Below are 18,424 nucleotides of genomic sequence, written 5' to 3' on the forward strand. Positions count from 1 at the left end.
GAATTTCTCTGTTTGTACAGTCTGTTTTTGTGCTGTATGACTGTGTGACTATATGACTATAACCAGTGGCTTGTAGGTTTGATCTCTCAGAGCATCAGCACTATATGTGAAGGACAACACCTCACACAGTGCAACACACTCCCTCTGAGAACCAGCCTGGATCACCTTCACCAGCATGCAGTGGGACTTAAAGCTACAACCCTCTGACTCCAGCAGCAAGGCCGTGGCAGGCACTCAACAAGTCCATCCTTCCTCTTCATTCTTATGTTAAAATGCCAGAAATTCCATTATGCTCCATAGTCCAGGCCAGAAACTAACATGAGGTGTGTGTTGATATCCAATTCCTTACTCAAAGAGCAGTAACTATAGTGCTGTGGGCTGCTTTAACCAGAAGCAGGCAGGTAGGTATGTTTCCACCAAGATCTCCCCCAGCCCTCTCTCCGGTGCCAGTCATGACTTGGTCAAAACAATATCAAGTCCAGTTCCTATGACTGGTGTTAAACAAAACCTCTTGAGCAACATTTTTGCTGTCGTCCTCTTGTGACTTCATTCGGCAGCTGGAGGATATCGCCCTGTTTTCTGACGGTAACGAGGACACTGAGCTGTCAGCAGCGGCCTGCTTCCCTCTCAGTGACGCCAGGACTTGATAGTAAGTGGGGTTCCGTGCTGCTGTATCCGGAGGGGAAAGGGTTTACTCCGTCCTGGGGCTTCTCACCTCCAAGTTTACAAATCAGGATTGTGACCCAATCCAGACAACTCTAAATTGGAGGCAGTCAGGAAACTTGGAAAATGGAATGGAGTTTGAAACTTATTGAAATAAAAGGAATTAAAATGGAGCTGCAGGGGGGCTTCGTTTGCTGTAGATTTGCAGTGAAATCCGTGTTCAAATATTATCCAAGTGTCAGCAACAAGCGAGAACCAGAGGGGGCAGGTTCGTGCTGGAGAGTACTTTTGGGTGCTATCTGTCCCTCACTGCTCTCGATGTAAACATGGGGCATGACGGCGATGCTCTCCACTTTTAGAAAACACGTTTGGGATTTAAAAGATGTCTAACCATGTTTGTCACAGCAGTACAATTTGAGGAACTTGCAGCAAAAATGTTCAAATAAGTATTTTTGCCTCTGAAAGTAAAATATATCGCATGTGAAATACCTCATAACAGAATATTATAGAATAAATGATCGCATGCAGGTAATCCAGGGGATCCCAAATAAATAGGGCCAATGAAACTAGTTCTCCGTTTGAAATCTGGCTCCTTGTCAGTTGAGGTTTAACGTTGAGAGAACACGCATTGATGAGAGAAAGTTTAAACCTCGAAAACTCCAACTTCGGGAAAAGCATTTTTTTCCTGAATTAATAATCTGTTGGTTTCCAGACAATAGATCAAAGAGTAATGGCTGAATGATCTTTTTTTCTGTTTCAAAATTCAATTGCCCACAGGGTTTACTTTCAAAATTTATTCCTGCCATATGGGGAAGTTGGCAGCAATGAGATGAACTCAGTAACCAGTTCGAGCAATGATTGTGTTGATGAATTGTATCTACTGTTTCTATTGGATATTGCTCCCTTGCTGTACGGGGGCCTGGCTCATTCTGCCAGTCACAGTCTCTTTCAGAGTTTGTTTTAACTCAGTGATTCCTCACCGGCCAACGCTATTGGGGCTGAATCGCTGGGAGGAGTAAGCTTGCTGTTCTGTGGGTGATCTGGATAGTGTAGTTGCCAGTGCATAGACAGCTGATGGTGCAGTCCAAGCTGGTTAAAAAGTTGTAGCATGCTGCTAGTGGGTATCCTTGTGTATGAATCACAGAATGTTGGTCTGTGGGTACAACAAGTAATTAGGGAGGCAAATTGAATTTTGTCCTTCATTGTTAAAGGGATTTTGGTTAAAAGCAGAGAGGTTATGTTGCAGCTCTACAGGGTGCTGATGAGGCCACAGCTGGAGTACTGCATGCAGTTTTGGTCTCCTTACTTGAGAAAGGATGTACTGGCACTGGAGGGGGTGCAGAGGAGGTTCACTAGATTGATCCATGAATTGAGGGGGTTGGTTTATGAGGAGAGACTGGAATTATATTCATTGGAATTCAGAAAAATGAGGGGGTATCTTATAGAAACATATAAAATTATGAAGGGAATAGATAAGATAGAAGTAGAGAGGATGTTTCCACAGAGGTGAAACTAGGACAATAGGTTACAGCCTCAAGACTAGAAGGACTGAATTGAGAAGGAACTTCCTTACCCAGAGGGTTGTAAAGCTACAGAATTCCTTGCCCAATGAAGTAGTTGATGCTACATCAATACACATTTTAAAGCTAAGATAGATACTTTTGAACAATAAAGGAATTAAGGGATACAGTGAGAACACAGGTAAGTGGATCCGAGTCCATGAAAAGATCAGCCATGATCTTAGTGAATGGCGGAGCAGGCTGGTACATCTCTGACTCCTCCCATCCTCCTGGATGTCTCTGTTTCCATTTCTGGGGGTGGGCTGGCCATGGCAAACCCATTGGCTCTCCCTACTTTATATTGTCAAATCTTGCTTCCTGTAAGGACTCCATCCCATTCTCCCAGTTTCTCCCTCTCTGGCACATCTGTTCCAGTGATGTCAACTTTAACAAGGGGCCTACGAAATCTTCATCTTTTTCCTCAACTGAGGATTCTTCGCTACCGTGGTTGAAAGGGCACTTGGACATGGCCAACACATCTCTTACAATTCAGTCGTTATCTTTTCCCTCTCTCCCACAACAATGATAGAGCCCCTTTGTCCTCACTTACCACCCTACCAGTATCCACATTCAAAGTATTAAAAGCCATAATTTCTTCCACCTCCAATGGGATGCCACCACCAGACACCTATTCCCCTGCCATCCCTTGTCAGCCTTCCACAGAGACAGTTCACATCTGGAATCCCTGGTCCAGCCCTCCTCCATTCCCAACATCTCCCCACATCTGGTTAGCATTGCTGCCTCACAAAGCCAGGGACTTGTGTTTGATTCCAGCCTCAGGCAACTATCTGTCATTTGCACATCCTCCCCGTGTCTGTGTGGGTTTCCTCTGGGTGCTCCGGTTTCCTCCCAAAATCCAAAGATGTGTAGATTACATGGATTGGCCAAGCTAAATTGCCCATAGTGTTCAGGGATGTGGAGGCTTGGTGCATTAGTCAGGGGAAATACAGAGCAGTAGAGGAATGGGTCTGGGTGGGATACTCTTTGGAGGATCAGTGTGGACTTTTTGGGCCAAATAGCCTGTTTCTACACTGTAGGGATTCTATAATAATGATCTCAGCAGCATCCTTGCCTGCAATCGCATAAGATGTAATACTTGCCTATTTATTTCCTCCCTCGTCAACATCCAATGTCCCACACCCACCTTCCAGGTGAAGCAGTGATTTACCTGTACTTCAGTCAATCTAGTCTATTGTATTCACTTTTAAAAATGTGGTCTCCTTTAAACTGAGTAGAGGAACATAGACTAGGTGACTACTCGGTAAAATACTGACATTCTATCCGTAAACATGAGTCTGAGCTTCCAGCTGCTTGCCACTTCAGCAGTCCACTGTGTTGCCAACATTTCTGCCACAGGCCTGCTGCAGTGTTCCAGTGAGCCTCAGCACAAACTCACATAACAACATTTCATTTTTCACTTGGGGACCATGCAACCTCTAGGACTCAATATCAAGTTCAATAAATTTACAGCCTGATTTCATCCTTTCAGATTCTTTAAAAAATCCCATATCCTGGTCCTGTTATGAGATAGATTGCCTTTGTCACAGTCACCCATTCTCACCCATTCCTAGGCCTGTTATCACATTACAGGGTATGGGATGCCTTCAGTCTCTGCTACCCTCAACTCTTAATATCACTTATTAAGTGTTCTTCTATCTTGGAAAAAGTGAGGACTGCAGATGCCGGAGATCAGAGTCAAAACATATGGTGCTGATAAAGCACAACCGGTCAGGCAGCATCCAAGGAGCAGGAGAGTCGACATTTCGAGCATAAGTTCTTCATTCAGGGCCCTTCATCAGGAATGAATGAGGAGCCTGAGGTACTTCCTGATGAAGAGCTTTAGCTTGAAATGTCGATTCTCCTGCTTCTCAGATTCTGCCTGACCGGCTGTGCTTTTCCAGCACCACACCTTTAGTTCTTCTGTCTTGGCCTGCTATCCATGATCCCCGTGTTTACCTTCTCCTTTTTGTTTCAGCAGCAGGAAGACTTCCTGTGTGGACCTGGGGACTGACGGGAAGGTAAATCACTATTTAAACCCTTACCTTGAGTGAAGGGGCCCTCTATTTTTATTTCACAAGCAGGAAGAGTGGGAATGTCAACCAGGGGGTTGACGGGAAAGTGAATCACTGATTCAAAAACTTATCTTGTGGAGTACATGCTGAGCAGGAGCAGACACAGGACAGTGAGTAAGTGAAATAATATATTTGGAGGGTTGCTTTACCTGAAACACTACTTAGGTAGTGTCTCCTAATCATCTTCCTCCTCTAACCAAAAAAAATGTTCTGTGCACCAAAACTGGGAAGGTAACTTAGGTTTTTTTTTATTCTTTATTTTTCTACAGTTTCTTTGGGAATTTAGAATAGTGGCAATGGCGGTTAGGGCAGTTGAATGTTCCTTCTGCAGAACATGGGAGGTAAGAGAGACTGCTAGTGTCGCTGCTGACACTCTGCAGGAAGTGCACCCAACTCCAGCTCCTCAAAAACTGTGTTAGGGAACTGGAATTGGAGCTGGATGAACTCCAGATCATTCAGGAGGCAGGGAGGGTTATTGTGGAGAGTTACGGGAAGTAGTCATACCTCAGGTATAAGAAAAAGGCAGATGGGTTACCGTCAGGGGACAGAAGGGGAACCAGCAAATAGTCCAGGGATCCCCTGTGGCTGTTGCCCTCAATAACAAGTATATAGTTTTGGATACTGTTGGTGGGAACGACATACCAGGGCTAAGCCATGGGGTACAGGTTTCTGGCACAGAGTCTGTACCTGTTGCTCATAATGGAATGGGTGAGATGAGCAGAGCATTAGTCACTGGACTGTCCATACAGATAGGAGGTTCTGTGGGAACGAGAGAGACTAAAGGTTGTTGTGTTGTCTCTCAGGTGCCAGTGTTCGTAATGTCTTGGATCATGTTTTCAGGATCCTTGAGGGGGAGCAACTCCAACTCGTGGTCCACATAGGCACAAACGACATAGGTAGGAAAAGGGATAGGGATTTAAGGCAGACATTCATGGAGCTAGGGTGCAACCTTAAAGTGTTAGAACAAACAGAGTTGTTATCTCTGGTTTGTTGCCGTGCCACGTGCTTGCAACGTGGGGAATAGGGAGAGAGGGGAATTGAACACGTGGCTACTGGGATGGCATAGGAGGAGAGTTTTGGATACCTGGATAATTGAGGCACATTCTGGGGTAGGTAGGACCTTTACAAACAGGGTAGTCTACACCTGAACCAGTGGGGTACCAATATCCTGGGAGTGGGGGGGAGTGGGGGGGAGGGGGGAATTTGCTAAAGCTCTTCAGATGGGGTTAAACCAATGCAGGAGAGGGATGGGAACCAAAATTGTAGTTCCAGTGTCCAGGAAGTTGAGAGCAGTAAGGTTAGAAATGAGGTTTCACAGTCACAAGAATTCACCAGCAAACAGGAAGGTGATTTGAAGTATGTTTACTTCAATGCCAGGAGCATCTGGAATAAGGTGAGTGAACTTGCAGCATGGGTTGGTACCTGGGATTTCGATATTGTGGCCATTTTGGAGACATGGATAGACCAGGGACAGGAATGGTTGTTGCAGGTTCCAGGCTTTAGATGTTTCAGTCAGAACTCAAAGAAGATGGTAAAAGAGGGGGAGATGTGGCATTTTTAGTTAAGGACAGTATTACAATGGCAGAAAGGGCATTTCAGGACTTGTCTACTGAGATAGCATGGGTTGAAGTTAGAAACAGGAAAGGAGAGGTTACCCTTTGGGAGTTTTTACAGGCCTCCGATTAATTCCAGAGATCTAGAGGAAAGAATTGCAAAGATGATTCTGGATAGAAGCGAGGATGACAGGAAGTTGTTATGGGGGCTTAACTTTCCAAATATTGACTGGAAATACGATAGTTCAAGTACTTTCAATGGGTCAGTTTTTGTCTAATGTCTCCAGGAGTGTTTTCTGACGCAGTATATAGAAAGGCCAACAAGGAGGGGGAGGCCACATTGGATTTGGTGCTGAGTAATGAACCCGGCCAAGTGTTAGATTAGGAGGTATGTGAGCACTTTGATGATAGTGACCACAATTCGGTTATGTTTACTTCAGCGATGGAAAGGGAGAGGCATATACTGCAGGGCAAGAGTTGTAGCTGAGGGAAGGCATTTATGATGTGATTAGGTGAGATTTAGGATACATAGGATGGGGAAGGAAACTGCAGGGGTAGGCACAATTGAAATGTGGAGCCTATTCAAGGAACAGCTACTGTGTGTCCTTGATACGTATGTACATGTCAGGAGGAAGAAGGCTTATGTTAGGATGTGATGTGAAGGCTCAGTTCGGGCACTTGAGAATTACAGGTTCGCTAGAAAAGACCAAAAGAGAGAGCTAAGAAGAGCCAGGAGAGAACATGAGAAATCGTTGGCAGATAGGATCAAGGAAAACTCTAAGGTTTTTATAGGTATGTAAGGAATAAAAGAATGATGAGGGAAAGATTAGGGCCAGTCAAGGATAGTAGTGGGAAATTGTGCATGGAGTCTGAGGAGATAGGAAATGCTAAATGAATATTTTTCAGCAGTATTCACACTGGAAAAAGACAGTGCTGTCGAGAACACTAAGATACTGCCTACTAGACTCGATGGGATTGAGGTTCACAAGGAGGAGGTGTTAGCAATTCTGGAAAGTGTGAAAATAGATAAGTCCCCTGGGCCAGAGGGATTTACCCTAGGATTCTGTAGGAAGCTAGACAGGAGATTGCAGAGTCATTAGCTTTGATTTTTATGTCATCGTTGTCGACAGGAATAGTGGCAGAAGACTGGAGGATGGCAAATGTTGACCATTTGTTCAAGAAGGGGAATAGAGATAACCCTGGCAATTATAGACCAGTGAGCCTTTCTTCAGTTGTGGGTGAAGTGTTGGAAAAGGCTCTAAGAGATATAATTGATATTCATCTAGAAAGGAATAAATTGATTAGATTAGATTACTTACAGTGTGGAAACAGGCCCTTCGGCCCAACAAGTCCACACCGACCCCCCGAAGCGTAACCCACCCATTCCCATACATTTACCCCTTTACCTAACACTATGGGCAATTTACCATGGCCAATTCACCTAACCTGCACATCTTTGGACTGTGGGAGGAAACCCACGCAGACATGGGGAGAACGTGCAAACTCCACACAGTCAGTCGCCTGAGTTGGGAATTGAACCCGGGTCTCTGACGCTGTGAGGCAGCAGTGCTAACCACTGTACCACCGTGCCGCCCAAATTGATTAGGCATAGTCAACACGGCTTTGTGAGGATGGGTCAGGCCTCATAAACCTTATTGAGTTTTTTGAGACAGTGACCAAACTGGTGGCTGAGGGTAAAGCGGTTGGTGTGGTGTGTTTGGATTTCAGTAAGGCGTTTGATAAGGTTCCCCACAGTAGGCTATTGCACAATCTACGGAGGCATAGGACTGAGGGTGATTTAACAGTTTGGATCAGAAATTGGCTAGCTAAAAGAAGGCACAGAGTGGTGGGAAATGTCCATTCTGAAGTCCAGTTAACAGTGGTGTACTGCATAGATGTGTTTTGGGGCCACTTTCGTTTGTCATTTTTATAAATGACTTGGATGAGGTCATAGTAAATGGATGGGTTAGTAAATTTGCGGATGACGCTAAGATCAGTGGAATTGTGGACAGTGCTGAAGGATGTTGCAGGTTACTGAGGGACATAGATAAGCTGCAGATCTGGGCTGAGTGGTGGCAAATGGAGTTTAATGTGGAAAAGTGTGAGATGATTCACTTTGAGAGGAGCAACAGGAATAAAAAGTACTGGGCTAATGGTAAGATTCTTGATAGTGTAGATGAGCAGAGAGATCTCAGTGTCCGGGTACATAGATCCCTGAAAGTTGCCACCGAGGTCAATAGGGTTGTTATGAAGGCATACGGTGTGTTAGCTTTTATTGGTAGAGAGGTTGAGTTTCAGAACCATGAGGTCATGCTGCAGCTGCACAAAACTCTGGTGCTGCCACACTTGGAGTGTTGCATACAATTCTGGTCACTGCATTATAAGAAGGATGTGGATTCTTTGGAAAGGGTGCAAAGGAGATTTACTGGGATGTTGCCTGATATGGAGGGAAGGTCTTATGAGGAAAGGCTGAGGGACTTGAGGCTGTTTTCATTAGAGAGACGGTTGAGAGGTGACTTAATTGAGACGTATAAGATAATCAGAGGGTTAGATCGGGTGGACAGTGTGAGCTTTTATCTTCGGGATGTTGATGGGTCACACGAGGGGGCATCGCTTTAAATTGAGGGGTTATAGACATAGGACAGATGTCAGAGGTAGTTTCTTTACTCAGAGAGTAGTAAGGGCATGGAACACCCTGCCTGCAAGAGTGGTAGACTCACCAACTTTAAGGGCATTTAAATGGTAATTGGAAAAACACATGGATGAAAATGGAACAATGTCGGATAGATGGGCTTCAGATTGGAGCAACATCGAGGGCCAAAGGGCCTGTACTATGCTGTAATGTTTGATGTTCCTTTCATTTGGCTCTCTCTCTCTCTCTCTCTCTGGATTCCATCTCCACCTTCAACATCAAGAGCATTTTTTTCCTAAACGTTAACTCTGCTTTCTCCCCATTGATGGTGCCGGACTTGCTGAGTTTTGCCAGCAATCTCTGCCTTTACTTCTTCAGTTTGAGCGGATGTCAGTCACCTTTGTTGCAGATATTTTGGGCTGCATGGATCGCAGCTTGGATCATGTTGGCCTGAGACGACCTGCTTGTGGGTATTCCAGTTCCGGGGAGAAGTTCAAACTCTCTGCTTCTGGAATACAAAGGTCTCGAGAGCAGGAGCTGCAACAGAAGAACCAAGAGCTGTGTTAAACTATTAACTGGGTGACGGCTGGTCTGAAGCTTAGCTTCATTTGCTCTCTGTTGCTCTAGACTGACATTGGATGTCCAGACTTAACAACAGGTCCTCGTTTCAGTCTTCAAAGCCTCAGTTACTTCAGCAGCATAAATCTCCTGTATGTGTAAAAATGCGGCCTGATTTCAAGTTTCAAGGACTCTCGGTCCTGTTTTAAGCAGCCCTGTTCCTCCCCATCCATGTTGCCCAGAGGAATCATTACCCCCTCCACCGTGTCTGTGCATTGTGCTTTCTGAGTGAACCCTCTCTCCACTTAAACATCCTTTTGGAAGAAACATTTCCTCCATATCCACCCTATCAAATCCCATCCCATCTCTAGCACATGAATAACAAGGCAAACCTTCTACACTTTATGCAGAAAAGCCATTGAACACGAAACTCGATCTGGGTTTTCTCCCTCCACAGGTGCTGCCAGACCTGCTGAGTTTCCCGAGCACTTTCAGTTTTTATTTCAGATTTCCAGCATCCACAGTATTTTGATTTTATTTGATTTTCTAAATCGCGTCCTGATAAACTAACCCTGAAAGCGCGGTTTACACCTATCTGAAGCCAACTTTTCTCACTTGGTTTTGCAGCCTCCCTTCAGCTCACAGTGACCATGCATTCTCCTCGTCAATTAGTTTTGTACCTCATTCCTGGCTCTTGATGGCGTTTGATGTTGTGGATTTCCAAATTGCTTTTCTCCTCTGCAGTTCCACACCATTGCCTCTTTTGAGTTCAAAACGTCACCACACTTACCTACATAGGACGCAATGTCCCATGGCTTCTCCTAGTCGCTGAATTTTTCAAAGCCCCTTCGCAACTTTTTATAACTGTCTAAATTGCACACTGTCTATTTTAACGTCGTGGCATTTTCAAACATCCCACTGCCAAATGCAGTGAGAAATGGAGGGCCCGGCACGGCTCACGAGGGGACTTCGCTTTCTAAACACAGGAATTTCCTTTATTCCCACTCCCTGCCGGTTTCTAAACTCTCTCTTAGTCTCTAAATCGCACAATGTAAACGCAGTATTGCTGTTTTGTAACATAGGCGATGGGAAATCATGGCAGGTTCTGTGAAAGAGTTGTTTTCCAGATGGTGAAGAGATCACTATCTAGACTCAGCATGGTTTGGCAAGGGATATCTCGGACAAAGAGTGGACTCAATGCTTATAGCAGGAGGCCTGCTCTACAGGGAACCTGTACTAGACATCCCCTCAGGCGGGTCCGCCAGATTCTAATAAATTGGACAGCACAGAAGGAGTTAAAGTCGCTGACTCATCTCAATGAAGCACAGCGGGAAGGATGGTGACCATATGATTATCAATCAGCTTCAGCAGGACTGTGAGAAAAACAGGCGAAAGCTGCGAATGTTTCTATTGGTCACCAAGAAAGGGCCAGGAGCAAGGAAAACGAAGCTTGGTTTCCTTGAGTGGTGCTGGTAGCCATCAGGTTCCTCAGCACAGTTACAGAAAGTTATTCCCTACCACCGGGCAAGACCAGGAACTCGTCAGCAGCCAAGATAGGTCTCCGAGGAAACGTTGAATCTCTCCGTATTACTGCGCACCTTACTGGTTTCAGGAAGAAACTGGGACATGCCGCCTATTCCTCATGGTCACATAGATTGCAATTCCATGGAATTTTGAGGAAATGTATATTGCAAAGCTTTCACTTTCGCCCCTTATCTGTCAGTATCTCCTGTTGAAATGGTGCTGGAGATAACCCTTCCTTGCATTCCAAGAGAAATTCCAACAAAGAGGAAACCGATCGCTGTCTTCATGCCGGGTATGCAGTTGACCCATGTGACACTGCATCAGGAGCAGCAACTGAAGGGAAGTTTTTGACTGGTGGGTAGGTTAGTCGCTCTTAGCAGCTGCCATGGAACTCCAAGAAATCAAGAAGAATGACGTTTAGTTTTCATTCACAGGCTTTGGATGTTATCGGCAAGCCCAGTATTGTCTTTGAGAAGGCAGTGGTTGCAATGTTGAAGGCGGTCCCAAGGTGAAGGAGGATTTGGGTCCAATTACAATGATCTAAGCTGTTCTACTCTATGATGTTAAGGAGCAGGGATGCACACTCAAGGTCAGGATAATATTCGACTTGAGGTGACCTGTTAGTGGATATATACTTCAACTGAAAGTTCATCGAAAGCTCCAGCATATCCTGAAGGGAGTCACCGGGCAGGAAGTCGAAATAAGAATATAAAATAGCAGAAGAGAAGTACGGAACAAGAACAGGCCCTTCGGCCCTCCAAGCCTGTACCGATATGGAACGAGAAGTAGTCCAATCACCCTCGGCCTTGCTCCAGCATTAAATGACTAATCATATATGATCTTTAAAACCATTTTCCTGCACTTTTCCCATCTCTGTTGTTGGTTTTCAAATTTAGAAAACAATCAATCTCAGTTTTGAGCATACTCAGTCACTGAATCTCCACAGCTCCCCGAGGAAAGAAAATTCTCCTAATCTCAGTCCCTTGGTTCTAGATCCTGCAACCCCATTTTCAGTGATAATGAACAAGAACACCTAAGTCCCTTGAAGTTCAACACTTTTCAGACTGTAATCATTTAGGAAATACTTTTTTTTTGCTACCAACATGGATAACCATTCATCTCTCCTCGTATTCCATCAGCCAATTTCTGCCCATTCACAGCTGTTGAAGAATATTTGATTCCTCCTCATAACTCCCAGCCCTGCCCACTTTTGTGATCCAGCTGAAAAAGATATGGGGAAAGATTAAATGTGCTTTATCGAAGTAAACAGGAGGCTGGAAGGACACACCACGTCAGGCAGCATCAGGAGGTGTAGAAGTCAACGTTTCGGGTGTACCCTTTTTCAGGACTAGATGAAGGTTTACACCCGAAATGTTGATTTCTCCATCTCCTGATGCTGCCTGGCTGCTGTGTTGTTCCAGCCTTCTGCGTGTCTACCTTGCATTCCAGCATCTGCAGTTTTTTTTTGTCTCTTATCAAAATAAAGACATACCTAATAGAATCATGAATCATAGAATATTTAGAGCACAGAGGGAAACCATTCAGCCCTATTTGTCTGTGCCACCTCTCTGCAAATACAACTTAACTAGTCCCATTCCCCCGTGATCTTACATTTTTCCTTTAGATAATTATCAAACTCCCTTTGGGGGTAATTATATAGTTAATAACACACCATGGATGCAGCGAACGAAGACTGGAAAAGAGGCGCACCGAAATACGATGAAACAAAGAACTGCGGATGCTGGAGGACTTAAACAAATAAAACCAGAAATAATTGGTGAAACTCAATTTCGTTGAGATATTATAACGAGTTACCAAATAATATTTAAATTCATGGCGGAATATTGCAAGCGTCTGAGATAGGAGAAGGAACAAATAAATGCTCAGAGCTCCCATGCGTCACATGGAGCAGCAATGAGTGGTGGGTGAGGAACAGTGATGACAAATTTCCCAAGTCAAAGATTGTGATCCTGAACCACTTTTGGGCATGTCGCCAGATGAGTAGAATTCTACCTTGATAATCACACACTGTGCAAATGAAAGGCTGAAAATAAAGAGAAAGACTGATGAAAATTTGATTAGATAATATGTTAAACAGCATTAAGACATTTAAACATTCGTGTTGCGCACTTTAAATTTCGTTGAGATATTTTTCAAATGCTTTAAAAAAACCCTAAACTCAATGAAAAGTGTGAAAGTTGTTTGCCCTTTGTAAAAAAAGAATTCGGGATCACATCAGTTCGCTGGTGGCATGGGAGGAATTGGGGATTTGAGGTTAAACTGTGTTCCGAACAGTCAGAACATCTCAAGTGGTTTGCAATGTAGCGCCAAGTCTCTTTGATTAAACATTACGAGTTTTTAAAGGATCATCAATCATAGTCTTAACTTGAAAAAAACACAAATAACTGACATATTTTGGTGTTCCCTTTCTTTATGGAGTCGAATCCTAAGTCCAGAGAAAGAAATCGCAATGTTAGAGTACACAAACACAGCAGGATGCAAAATACAAGCTACTTGGCAAAATAAACAAAACTGGAAAGAAGAAAAATATTTTAGTTGCACATCCAAGAAGCACTCTGTATCGAGTGGTCGCCTTTTTAAATGTTAAAGAAAACATTGGGGTGAAAATGCAGCGGGTTTAAATGGGATGTATCGCTTGCACGATGCAAGCTCCCTATTTTATTTGTTGGTGTGCTCAGCCCAGCGGCTATGGGAGCCGGATCCCGGAATTCGGGATCAGGATGTGGGCGGCCGAGTGACGACTGGCCGGGCAGGTTGGTACTGGTGGATCCGGCTCCGCGCTGTGTGTGAGTGACGTACCGGGTTTTGTGGATCTCCGCCTCCCCCTCCCCCTCCCCCTCCGTGCAGGAACTCCAATCCAGGCTCGCTCTCTATCGCCTCAATATGTCTCAAGATGGCCGCCAATGTGGGATCGATGTTTCAATATTGGAAGAAATTTGATTTACAACTGCTTCAGGTCAGCAGCGGTCGGGGGAGTTCGGGAGGGCGGCACGGCCCACCGGGTAGTCTGGACTTTGGGCCTGGCCGGACAGTGGCGGTATTGGCCGGCTTCGGGCGCCGGGATGCGGGCTTTTTGTGATTGATCAGGAATTGATCCCTCGGCTGCTTTTGTGTTCAATCATCGATCAGCCGCCAGCAGCCAAGATGGCGCCCGCGATCTGATCCGGGCCCTGAGGCCGAGGCCTGGCGGCTGCAGGGGCGCCTTTACCCCACAGTTTATTGTAACTTTTCCGACCGGGGGGGGGGCGGAGAGGGGGAGTCAGGTCGGCTGCCCTGAGGAGGAGGGAAAGTTTGAGCTGTAGCCGGCCTCTTCCCTCCTCCCTCAGAGAGCCAGCACCAAGCGGCTTCCATTTGGAAGCGCGCCGACACCGAGAGCCTCACAGTCGGACGGCTGTCCCCATGGGGAGCCGGCCGGAGGCTGCGACAGGCCGCGGCATTCGCCGGCCGGGTGAAATGTGGAGCAGCGGCCAGGAGTCTGACGGGGCGGCAGGGTCGGGGGGTAGGCGGTCCCCCGGGCTTGAAGTTGCGAACGTGCCCCGGCCGGAGGCTTTCCAAGGCCCTGCTCCTCCCTGACGTCCGGAACTCGGGCGGACCGGCAATGGTTGCGGAGAGTGGCAGGATCTGCTCCGCTCCTCCACTTTGTGTTCAAGCTCGGGGGTTTATGAAAACTTTTTTTTCTAATCAGGCCGTCAGATTAATGAAGAGGGAGTGTTGACGATGAGCCTGAGTGGCTGCCCTCGGCGGCGGCTTGCAGCGTCTCATTGAGGCTCGTTGCAATGATGGACCTCGGCAATAGGGGTAGCTGGGGCAACAATGTGTTCTGGTGGGGTGCGAGATCGGGGATCACTGGATGGAGTTGGGAACAGGATGGGCGGGAGGGGGGGGGGGGGTTCCTACATTTGTTAAGGTGAAGGTTTGGGGATTTGGGACTGGGATAGAGCGCGGCGATAACGATTCCGGGACTGGGATAAGGGGCGGGAGGGGGTGTTGGGGATCCTGGACCTGGACACGGTGCAGGATTGAAAATCCAGAATTGGAAAGGGTGTGGGATTGGGAATACGTGATTGGGGGTAACTGGAACAGGGTGTGAGATTTAGGATGCAGAGCTAGAATGGTGGGAGATTGGGATCTGAGACTAGAACAGGATGTGTCATTGAGGATCAGTAGATGGTTTGTGGGGGGGGGGGGAAACTGGATTGAGAAGCTGCAATTGGAAAGGGTGTGAGATTGGGATGCAGGATTGCTGGTGAGGGAAACTGGGACAGAGTATGGCATTTGGGATCTGAAACTTGAACAGTATGAGATTTGGCATGACAGGATAGAGTGGGGTGTGCATCTGGGACTGGGTATGGAGGATTGGAAAGGGATGTGGGATGGGGCATTTGGAACTGTAAAGGTATAGGGGATTGAGGATCCTGACAGGATACAAGGATTGGGAATGTGGGAAAAGTTGCAGGATTGAGGCTGGGATTGGGAAAGGTGCTTGAATGGGATTTAGGATAGGGAGCGGAATTGGAGATCTGGGATCAGGGCAGAGTGTGGGATTCTGAATCTGGTATTGCAGTCGGTGCAGGTTTGGGGAGCCCTGAGAGGATTGGGTAGGCTGCACTTGGGGCCCGAGGCTGCAGTAAGTGTGGGATTGGAGATCTAGTTCTGGAAGGTGGTGCAGGATCGGTGATCCATGAATGTAATGGGGAGTGGGAATGTAATGGGACTTGGATTGGGGATATGAGATTGGGGACCTTTGATGGAAAGGTGTGTGGGATTGGCGATTCAGGGAAGGAATGTGTTGCAGGACTTGGGATTTAAATTTAATGGAGTGCAGGATTGATTTTCCTTGGCTTTAACAAGCTGAATTGTGGGATTGGTGCTGTACTGTAGGTTTGGCTTTGAAGATCCACAACTGTACACTGGAGAACAAGATTTGATGATCCACTGTTGTAATGGGGAGAGAAATTTGGAGAATTCTGGCTGTAGTGGATTTGGGAATGCCATTGCTGTAATGGGTGTGAGATTTGGATATCTTGTGGGATGGGTCACAATTTGGGAATCTGGTTGCTGTGATGGTGAGTACATTTGGATCCTGTGCTCTAATGGGAACAGGGTTTGGATATCTCATGCTGTAATGGAGAATTAAAGTTTGGGAATCTGTGCTGTTATGGGGAATGGGATTTGTGGAGCTGGTGCTGCAGCCATTGTTTGCACGATTGGAATGCTAGTGCTGCAGTCGGATTTGGGAGGTGATGCAGTAGTAGGGTGCTGGATTTTGGAACTGCTACTGTCGTGGGATTGGAGAGCGGAAACTGCATTTGGATGCAGTGATGGGGATCTGAACAAGTAATGATGTCCGGTATCTTAATTGTGTGCAGCAAGGGCACTTAGTTGCTTGAATATGATGCAGTGTTTGACATGTAGTTCAGTAATGGATTGCAGTATTTGGGCACAGTAACAGCAACAATTTATTAGGAGCCTTTAAGGACTTCATATGTGCATCATAAACCAAAATGTGACATTGAGCCCTACTGAGATATTAAGTGAGATGACCAAGAGCAAACTCGAAGAAATACATTTTCACAAGTGCCTTAAAGAAAGATAGCAAAGTAGAAAAGTTTATGGAAAGTATTCCATAGCTTCAAGCCTAGATACAGGAATTGAATGCTACTATACTATCGATGAAAATATTTTAAATTGGGGATATTCAAGGTATCAACATTAGAGATATGTGAGCTGGACAAGATTACAGAAGTAAACAGAGCAAGGCCATAGGAGAAAGTGAGGACTGCAGATGCTGGAGATCATAGAGCGATTTGAAACCGAGAGAATTTTAAAATCAAGATGTTCCTTCACTGAGTGTGTTAGTTATCAAGAACAACAATAGTTGGGAATTGGAATTTGTGTGAGTTAGGAACAGAGTTTTGGATGACCTCAAGTTTTTGGAGGGCAAAATGTGGGAGACTGGTCAGAGGTGTATTGGAATATTTATATGTAGTAATGGATGCAGTAATGGAGTGAGATACAGGCAATCTGTTATTACAGAATGATGATGCCTGGACATCTTGTATACCAATGGGATGCTGCAATGAGTAACGATGATGAAGTGTACAAAAGAAGGCGATGTGCCATAATGCAATAGAGTAATCAAAATTTAAAGTCATAATGACATAAAATAAGGGGTTCTCCTGTGGTAATGACAGTCAGTAGTATAGTTTGTTTTGAATGGCACTCGTAAATGAATACAATGCTGGAGAGCATCTTTTGCACAGTGACAGTTCTTTGATAAATGGATACAGTGATAGATCTTAGATATAGTAATGGTTAAGCAATTCAGATCAAGTTGTTGGATTAATTGGTACAATAACAAAGCTTTACCAAATGTGTTTATAATGTGTTGTTGCACATTACAGGATCTGGCAAATGAGTACATTAGGTGCAGCTTGGTTAAAGAAACGAGGTTGGGTCAGTTGGTACTGTGCTGAAAATGTGTTGCTGGAAAAGCGCAGCAGGTCAGGCAGCATCCAAGGAGCAGGAGAATCGACGTTTCGGGCATGAGCTCTTCTTCAGGAATCCCTTCTTCCTGAAGAAGGGCTCATGCCCGAAACGTTGATGCTGCCTGACCTGCTGCGCTTTTCCAGCAACACATTTTCAGCTCTGATCTCCAGCATCTGCAGTCCTCACTTTCTCCTCAGTTGGTACTGTGTAGTAATCGTGCTGTGATAAGTGGATCCAACATTCAGGTTCTGGCATTGAACACAAGATGAGTGTTTTTGGATATGAAACTTTGAAGTCCTTCTGGTTGAACATGGTTCTGAGGTTTTGGTTTTTTTTAAGAGATAGACTGAAATGACTTATTTTTGTCTGAGAATAACAATTCACTTGTGCTTGAATTGTGCTTGAAAACATAGTTTGCATGGTATGTGAACAGTCTTGAGACACAGGAAAGCTCTTTTTGTAACTAATCAATAATGTGGGTCTAAGACATCTTTTAATTGTCCTTGTCCAGGTTATTTCAAATATCTTAAGTGAACCAGGCAACTGCAATTGCGAAATAGTTTAACCATGTGTATTTTTGGGCTATTGGTGTTTTCAGCATATGTAATTATTTCAAATTTTTATAGTGCTTAGGCGGCAGGCTGAATCACTTTTTCATTAATCCTCCTCTGTTTGTTTACTGAAGCATACTTTGAAGATGAATTCTGACTAAGCGTGTCTGGTATGATAATCACAGTGCGTGTCTATGTATTGTTCCATACATTTTTACAGCTTTAGTGGGGGTTGGTGTTGTAACCCTTTCACCCTCTGATTTGTTCCCTGTTGCAGAAGCATACAAACATTAGTTAAATATATATGCTAACATTTTGAATATAACTCTTTGGATTTTGAAGATAAATTAACAAAATAAAAAATGATTAAGCATCAACATTTATGAATTTACTTGCAAAAACTACATTAGTTTGGCTACTACAACTCTGCAGCTTGTGTTATTTTAAAATGTTCTTTAAAATCTTGGTATATACTCTTTAATTATAGAGTAATTACCATATGGAGATAACTTCACTTAAAGGTAATGTTCCTGTTAAAAGTAATTTGAATTTGTATTTGGTCATTATGGGGTAATTTCCCCCAGCTGCTCAAGAGTAAAAATACTGATAGCAAAGAATGATTAGACCTGAGCTTCGTTAAACTAGTGTTTTTTATATATAAAATTACTGCAAGTCTATTAGATACTCATACAAGCCTGAAATTTCAAAGCTAGCTTTGGCCATCTGCCAAATGATAATTGCTGAGGTATGGGATGTGAAAGGGGTTTATGCTTGATGAAATAGTTTTTAAAAATTGGGCATG

General features: G+C 44.8%; 1 protein-coding gene and 1 long non-coding RNA gene across 8 annotated transcripts in view; one reads left to right on the forward strand and one right to left on the reverse strand.

Moving 5' to 3' along the window:
* Nucleotides 1-13,193, reverse strand: part of LOC140491293 (uncharacterized) — a 32,295-nt gene extending 19,102 nt beyond the window's left edge. The window contains exons 1-2 of the long non-coding RNA XR_011963274.1: nucleotides 12,972-13,193; nucleotides 8,878-9,016 (exon numbers count right to left, since the gene is read on the reverse strand). This is a non-coding gene — a long non-coding RNA (uncharacterized lncRNA). The remainder of the gene's footprint in view (nucleotides 1-8,877; nucleotides 9,017-12,971) is intronic.
* A 195-nt stretch (nucleotides 13,194-13,388) lies between these two features.
* The window catches only part of LOC140491292 (protein CASP-like), a 618,172-nt gene continuing 613,136 nt past the window's right edge, over nucleotides 13,389-18,424 (forward strand). For all 7 annotated transcript variants that reach the window (XM_072589278.1, XM_072589273.1, XM_072589277.1 and 4 more), the window contains exon 1: nucleotides 13,389-13,538. In XM_072589278.1, coding sequence (XP_072445379.1) covers nucleotides 13,476-13,538 — 63 coding nt within the window. In that variant the 5' untranslated portion in view covers nucleotides 13,389-13,475. The remainder of the gene's footprint in view (nucleotides 13,539-18,424) is intronic.

This window comes from Chiloscyllium punctatum, chromosome 19 (genome assembly GCF_047496795.1).
Source record: "Chiloscyllium punctatum isolate Juve2018m chromosome 19, sChiPun1.3, whole genome shotgun sequence".
Lineage (NCBI taxonomy): Eukaryota > Metazoa > Chordata > Chondrichthyes > Orectolobiformes > Hemiscylliidae > Chiloscyllium > Chiloscyllium punctatum.